The following is an 8289-nucleotide window of genomic DNA, read 5'->3' as shown; positions in this document are numbered from 1 at the left end:
ATAAGAAAAAAACAATGTGACCATAACTAAATGATTTGTTGAATCATAAAGGTTGTTTTACTCATGGATGGGATCCACAACTCCCAAACCATCCAGATTCAGTGCTTCTCCCAAACACATGATACAAAAATTATGAGTAAATCTATAAATCTATTTTACTCACACCCAACTCATTGTTATTGCAATCAATCTACTCCTATTTCAATTTCTTAATTTGGATTTCTATTAGATAATTTAAATGTTGCAATTTCAGTAAAAACAAACAGATTTCTTCCACCAATGTAAACAAAAAAAATTTCCCAAAAAAATTTCCATCTCAAAAACTTTGGAGTTGACCAAAAACTATCCTCCATAGTACCCATCCTCTCCACCATCATAATATCATGAAATCGAAGTAAAGTTCAAGTTTTTAGTAAACCCAACAAACTTAATTTATTTAAATATAAACCACATAAATTTAATTTATTTAAATAAAAACAAATATTATAATGTAAATTCCAAATATTAAACTACTTAATTATTAATCACTCAATGTAATATATCACAATTAAATAAGTGTTATCAAATATACACCTATAACTTTAAATAACATAAAATTAATTTATTTCAATAAAAACAAATATTATAGAACCAATTCCAAATATTACCGCACTTCTTTATTGACCGGTCAATAAAATATATTTACGAGGATCAGATTCGAAGACTTGTTTGAGAGGGTAGTAATGACGTTTTCGTAAAAAAGTGAACAGTAAAAAATACGTTTTATAACTCTGAAAACCCATCACAAAAAACGGCTTTTTAAAAATTGTAAACGTAAATGCCTTGTGACGGGCATTTTGCCCGTCAAATTCCAACCCTGATAGGAAATATGGCTTTCCCTAGGTTTTCGGCTGCGAAAGTTTTCTGACCACAAATAGCTCTGGTAATCCCTGCCCGTCGCCAGCGTCCGTCTATGTAAACGGAGACGGAGAGGTTGGCCTGAACATGCCACGTAAGCGGTTGCTAAGAATCTGCAATCGGGATAAGCGGACAACCCTAACCCTTGGAGAGACCCTTATCCAAGAGTGTCATACAGTGCAGAAGCAATATATTACAGAGAGGTCGAACATAGGGAAAGACCAGGGAAGCACTGGTAAAGAACACTTTTCATTTTTCCAGAAATAGGGAGCCATTTGTTCCAAATCTTCTTTTCAATCTATCGTTAGATCTCTAGAGCAATTTTTTTAAAATATGGGTGAAATCATGGACAAAATTCAGTATGGCAAATGGGGCAGTTGCATAACGCCAGCCGGAGTGCTCTTGAGTTTATTGTCTCTTATATATGCTCAACCAGGTATGTCCTGAGTTACCCTCTAACCGTAAGAAATGGCTCATAAGAAGTTTGCTTGCTACGGAGAAAGTCGCAGGGTTTCTGTTTTGTCTAACTTTTAGAATTGTCATTTGATATATTGTTGTTTGATAAGGCTCATCAATCATTTTTTTACATTTAGTTGAGAAGATATTGTTTTATTAATTGATATCTGGTCTCGTGGAAGGATTTTTGATATTTTTTCACATTTTTTTGAGAAGATATTGTTTTATTAATTGATATCTGGTCTCGTGGAAGGATTTTTGAGCATCCGTTGCGGAGGGAAAGCAGTTCAAACATGGGAAGACAATATGACATGGGTCACTGATGCTAACTACATAGACGTGGGTCAGACAGCAGAGCTCCGCGACGACGAAATGTACGGTTATGGCATGCACAGTCTACGGGTGTTCCCAAAGCCTCTTGAAAAGTCTTGTTATCAATTGCCTGTGGTCCCCGATGTGCCTTACCTCTTAAGATTATTGTTTGTCGTTGGAAATTACAGTGGATTCAAACGATTACCAAGCTTCGCTTTCTCTATTGAGACACCAGGCATGTTAGCCATGGGAAATGTAACAATCTTAGTTCGAGACAATCCAATTTACAATGAAACAATATTTGTTAGTTCTGGCCGAGTGCTGTACATTTGCTTGATTAGAACCTCGGAGCTTGATGATCCCTTTATCTCTGGTATCCAACTGAGGAAGCTCAAACCAGGCATGTACGGACAGGCTAAGCCAGGGACAATGTTAATGTCACCATACAGAGACAATGTTGGTGGAAATCAGTATGATCCGATTAGGTGAATATTTTGGGCTGTATGCATTTACTTATGGAAATCTAACCGTAATAATTAGCCATTTAGTGGTAATAATTTGTTTTCTTCGTTTATCTTTTTATATTTGTTTGTGTTTATTGTTATGGAAATCTAAGAGTCACAATTAACCAGCTAGTCTCGCTGATATTCATTGCAAGCCATTTTCCTACGGCCAGTTAATAAATTTAGATTTTTCCGTAGCAGTACCACATGGCTAAATGAAATTTGATATGCGAGCACTGGTTATAATTTTTTTGTAATGACTGAGTTGAATGGCTTTGTATGTTTTATAAAACAGGTATCCTCGGGACGAGTTCGACCGGATCTGGGACCAATTTATGTTTACTAGTAATTCTATTGATCTACAGTTTGTGAGTACTGAGGAGCCCATTTCAACAAATGATACCAAGGAACTTCCTCCACCTGCTGTGATGCAAACGGCAGCAGTTATAAGTACAACGGAGCAGGTTCAATCGCCTCTTGATATTATCACTGGTGACAGAGTATTACTGCTATTTTATTTTGCAGAGATCGAGAAGCTAAATGTGTCTCAATTGAGATCATTTTACGTGACAATAAATGATGATTTTCGATCTGACGCCATTACAATTCCGCGCAATTATTCTACCTTGGAGCTAACATTCATACCCAATCGAACAGATAACTTCTACTTTGGCTTTGAGAACACGAGTGATGCTACTATTGGTCCCATACTCAACGCTTATGAGATTTACAAAATAGTTGACACCCAACCGGCAACATATGCACCAGATCGTAAGTTACCTCACTGACGTTTTGAGACTGGAATGGTTGATATTATGATTCAATTTCTAACTAAAGTAGTTTTTATAATGCAGTTAAAGCTCTAGAGGCCATCAAAAGCAGGTTTGGCATAAAAGATTGGATTTCCGATCCTTGCTTTTTGATCCCATGGAAAGGAATTGTCTGTGAAAGCAATTCTTCGCCAAAAAGAATTTCGGAAATGTAAGTTTGATTATTTCATGTGTTTAGGGTTGAAATTATAAAATTGAGGAGATTCATAGGTGAAATTGTATGTTGACGAAAAGCGTATTGTTGCCAGCGATTTGTCAGGAAAGAATCTTACAGGATTGGTGCCAAACGAAATTGGACAGTTGACAGCATTAGTGAAATTGTAAGCAGAATTTGATTTCGAAGAAATCCTGATGAGGCTCGGGTCATAGTTTGTGTTTGATTGTTATATCAGATGTGCAGTACTTACCGTTCGTGATGAAATTTAATTTTGCAGGTCACTTTGCAATAATTATTTCATGGGGCCGTTCCCAAATTTTTCCAGTCTAACCATGCTGGAAAAGCTGTGAGTTTCATTTCAACAATTAATTTTCTGCTTATCTGGTTTTATTATTGAGCCTCTGTATCTTCATTAAACCAAAATTTACTTTGCTATTTCGTGTAGATATCTACAAAACAACTCCTTGAGCGGTACTTTGCCATTCTGGCTATCTAAACTGAAAAACCTAAAAGAGTTGTACGTCAACCTCTTTCTTCATTTTCTAGTTATCTTTTGGCAACTCTTATTCAAAATTAAATTAAGATAATCACTAAATTTTATTCATAATTAATATTTTCCCCAAGTTAAATGAAATTTTTTTATATAGCAATATTTTTTCCACAGGAATATAGGGAATAATAATTTCAGTGGTGTAATTCCTGCCCAACTTTTCCATAGTTTGGTGAAATTCAGGTAACAATATCCTATTTTATGTTCTTTTATGTTTTGACACAAACCGCACTCGAAATTCTCAATTTTCTTTCTTGTTTTCTATGAAGTAAAATGGCATAGACATTGATAACCAATCCAGCTTAGATTGTAATTAATCTAAATGGAAGACGTTCGTAAAATATCTCTATTTTTGGTATGTTACAGTTACTGTGGAAACGCCTACTTACAGATCCCTAAGTGGGGATGCATTCTACATAATACAAAGGAGAATAAATTGAAGGTTGTCCTCGGAACAACCCTCCCCGGAATTTCCGTGATCGCTTTAGCGTTGATAGTAGCTGTTATTATATACCGCAATAAATTCGGGAGAAAAGAACAGGGAACTGTGCTGGAAGAGGAACGATCTTTAGCGCCCGGAGGTTAGGAAATGCTAGCAATATTAGATATAATGTTAAAATGATATGAAACGTACCTGTAGTTTAGAAGGATTTTTGTGCTTCGAATGTACTGCAGATTACTCAATGGGTATGATGCCAAATCCAACAAAGCTCGGTGTCTTCACTCTGGAAGAGATGATAGCGGCCACACAAAGCTTTAGTCGGGAGATCGGACGAGGGGGATTTGGACCGGTGTTCTTAGGCGAATTACCCCGAGGAAGAAACATAGCAGTAAAGGTGCTCTCGCAGTTCTCCCAACAGGGATTTCAGGAGTTCATGAATGAGGTGATTCTCGTATATTTCTTTAATTATATAATACGGTGTAATTTGGATTATGTAACAATGTCTAACCACACAGTTTTGGTAGTATATGTATTTATAATTCATGCATGTTATTTTACTCTATGAATGCAGGTTGATCTTCTTTCCAGAATTCATCATAGGAACTTGGTATCTCTACTGGGTTATTGTAACCAATCCAAAGAAGTTATGCTTGTCTACGAGTACATGCCGGGAGGTTCCCTAAGGGATCACCTTTATGGTAAATACTTCAGCTGACAGATATGCTTGCTTGTGTCGATAGAATAGGCAAGGTAACCCACACGCATTTACTTCTGTTATTTTGTTTACCAGGTCCCAGCGCACGACATTCCAATCTAAATTGGAGAACCAGGCTCAAAATAGCTTTAGATGCAGCGCAAGGTAGCTATTTCTCTTAATTACTTTAATGCTCAGGACATTTTTATGATCTGAACGCCAGTTATTAAGTATTGCTTAGTGGACAAATAATACTTAACCACATATCTGACGCTATCCACTTGTGGGTTTCTATTCAAAGGATTGGAATACCTGCACGTAGGTTGTGCCCAAAAAGTAATTCACAGGGATATAAAGACCGCCAACATCCTTTTAGACAACAATTTTAATGGAAAAGTAGCCGATTTCGGTCTTTCCAGGATAACAAATGATGGGGAGGCTACTCATGTTAGCACTGCAGTGAAAGGAACATTCGGATACCTGGATCCAGAGTACATAACTTACTCTTTTAGCAATATTCTTTATGTTCAACAAATTCAATTCGAGTAGTGCCAAATTTTGTTCTTTATGTTTAACGAATTAAGTTCGAATACTGCCAAATTTTCCATGATGCTTGAGAAGCTTTCTTTAAATTTTTGGTTGCGCCCAGCTTTCAATTAAATATTAAGAGGACAGAATTTATTTATTTAATTTATTTTATATATATATAAAATAAAGTAAATATCAATTTACCAGGGGTTACTTTCACAGGTACTACAACACTCAAATGTTGACGGAAAAGAGTGATGTTTATAGTTTCGGAGTGGTTTTGCTGGAAATCATATCGGGTAGACCGCCCATAGATCCAAAACTAGCTGAAGATGAAGTAAACATCATTCACTGGGTAAGGATTCGTATCATCAATCATTCCAAAATAAGAATATTTGACGGCATTGACAAGAGAATGTTTAGTAGTGCATGTCCGGGTAGACACTAACAATAATTATTGGCATATTTACAGGCAACACCGTATCTAGCAGAAATAGATGAAAATGGTGGCACATTAACAGAAATCATAGACAAGATGTTGGGCGAAAGTTACGACATGAAATCCATGACTTGTGTTGCCAAAGTAGCGATGAGATGTGTTCAGGCTGGACGCTCCTGTAGACCTAGCATGAGTGAAGTAGTGGCAGAGCTGAAAGAGGCCATAAAACTTGAGAACTTGTTGGCCGGTCAGGTGGATTCCAGTGGAGGCGAAGGAATGGAGTGGAGTGATGACAGCTGCAACATTTCTAATGTGGGAAGATAAGATAATTATCTAAATCTTATGAAAAATGTCATTCCATCCATTAATTAAATTCCACAGTTGAATTTTTGTTACACACTATATTAATTAAACTGCACCATTGTAATTTTGTTACACACCATATTCAAGCAGTGACCAGGTTATATTTAAACACACGACTTCTATTATTTTACACTTGCGGATGTTCTTCAAGTATTTGTGATCACCATCCTTATCCTTGGTAGTTTACAATATGTTTGGCATGTTAGTAATCATGCTTTGTTCTTCCATCACTAATTTTACAAAAAAACAGCCGAACATGACGTGCATTTGAAATAAAGGATTGCAATATGCCTTTAATTCATTTGGAGAACCAATTGATATCAAGAAATAAAGGATTACAATATGCTTTTAATACAGAGAGGGGTGAATCAATATTTTTTTTAATTGTTCTTGTTATTACAAAAATATATATATGTATGTGGAATATGGAAATTAATGCTTTTATTAATACAAATAGTGAAATAAAATAAATTATATATATATATATATATATATATATATATATATATATAACTGGTTAGAATTAGTTGCCAAGGTTCAACTTGGACTTCAGGAGGCTCCAACCTCTTGGGCTCCAACCCAAACCTGGTATAAACTGTTTTGCTGCAGTTCTCTGCTCCCAACCCTGCTGAGCTTCTGCTTTTCTCCTGTTCTCTTGCTTCTCCGGCCTCTCCTGCCTCTTTCCCGTCCTTTGGCTTCCACTCTCTCTGATTATCCAATACCGTTTCCTTGTTTCTCCTGCTTTTTGTATCCATGATGCCTCTCACAGTTCGTTTCCGCTTACCACCACCTCTTTGGCTTCCTCCTCGGTCACTGTAGTTTCCTCTGCCTTGCTTGATCCTTCGGCTTTCCTCCTCGGTTGCTATGGCTTCTTCTGTGTTGTGCGAATTCACCGACTCTCTGGGGACACGTAGATTCATAAGAGAGGTCCAACAATGCACAGAGAAATCATGTTTCACGTTACACTGTAACATCACTCATCATTTTTTTAATCATAATGGACATACACAGGATTTTACAATTTTAACGGAGAAGTCACGTCCCAATCGCAGTCTCAATTTCCATGATTCAGCGCACTGAACTATCGTTTAGGCCTTCTGAACTATCAGGTGCGTTTTATATGCATCTTTGGCCGTAAAACCCTGCGTAAAGCATAAATTCAAATATACAGGAATATGAAAAAAACAGGCTTAAAACTCTAAAGGGCGGACTTAAAAAACATTCTACCCACATCTATAACTGCTTCGGGTCCAGTCTTTATCGCCTCGGACTTTTCCTTTGTATTTTGGTCTTTACACCGAAACATGCCAATACACTGAAAATCCCTTATGCGCGGAACTCAAACCTTATAAAGTTGGGCATATAAAACCCATCGGGTCCTGCTGTGTAGTCGCAATCGACAATCGCGGCTTCCAGGGATCCTTTATACATCGAGCCCATGGCATCGCTGATGGCCGACTACCGATCCTCCTGTGGATGCGATATAACATTAATCTTTCCATAATGTTGTCGTCGAGTCTGCAACATCAATCGGGGGTTTGGGGTGATGGCACATAGCCGAACCGCCGATTTCACTGTCGTCGATATATATATATATATGCTCGCTCTGATAGTGTATTCCAATGCAACTATAATTTCTGCCCCGATAGTGTAAATACATATATATGTGAATTCAGCCTCTGATAGTGTATTTTGATGTATATGTACACTCTGCCTCCGATAGTGTATATTGCGCACATATATATAAACTTTGCCTTTCCACTCTTCTCTATGCTCTGATAGCTCTGTTTGCTCTGTTTGCTCCTCTATTTGCTCTGTTTGCTTCCTTTGGCTTTGTTTGCTTCCTCCGATGGCTCTATTTGCTCCCTCTGGCTCCTCGAATATTGCCATATTGACGTCAATGACAATCTATGTCAACAATCTCTCCCTTTGTTATTGATGGCAATATTCTTTTGCTCTCCCCCTTTGACATCAATGGCAAAGGAATGCACATAGACTCCAGCTATCGAACTGCTCCCCCTGTCCTACAACCTCTTTATGAATGAACTTGAGTGATGCTAAAGAGATAACCCCCATCTTTTGACGCAGATGTTCAAATGCCTCTCGAGGAAGAGGTTT

The 8289-nt window shown here is 37.3% G+C and overlaps 1 protein-coding gene across 2 annotated transcripts; it reads left to right on the top strand.

Moving 5' to 3' along the window:
* The first annotated feature begins 1059 nt into the window (after window positions 1–1059).
* LOC149188800 (putative LRR receptor-like serine/threonine-protein kinase At5g48740) lies at window positions 1060–6318 on the top strand. 2 transcript variants are annotated; one of them, XM_089413101.1, is made up of 15 exons: window positions 1060–1333; window positions 1607–2150; window positions 2464–2939; window positions 3023–3149; window positions 3247–3318; window positions 3433–3501; window positions 3601–3672; window positions 3820–3888; window positions 4072–4286; window positions 4381–4589; window positions 4719–4845; window positions 4938–5006; window positions 5143–5332; window positions 5577–5724; window positions 5842–6318. In XM_089413101.1, the coding sequence occupies exons 1-15, from the start codon at window positions 1231–1233 to the stop codon at window positions 6130–6132; spliced, it is 2781 nt and encodes a 926-aa protein (XP_089269227.1). In that variant the 5' UTR covers window positions 1060–1230; the 3' UTR covers window positions 6133–6318. The 2 variants fall into 2 exon arrangements, with proteins under 2 accessions (XP_089269227.1, XP_089269228.1); XM_089413102.1 differs by having other exon boundaries at window positions 1063–1333; window positions 5592–5724; window positions 5842–6316.
* Window positions 6319–8289: the final 1971 nt, after the last annotated feature.

Source organism: Pinus tabuliformis, chromosome 3_1 (assembly GCF_031772625.1).
Source record: "Pinus tabuliformis cultivar Carrire ecotype Pingquan chromosome 3_1, CPIR1, whole genome shotgun sequence".
NCBI classification, from domain to species: Eukaryota; Viridiplantae; Streptophyta; class Pinopsida; order Pinales; family Pinaceae; genus Pinus; species Pinus tabuliformis.
This window is presented reverse-complemented; position numbering and strand designations above follow the sequence as displayed.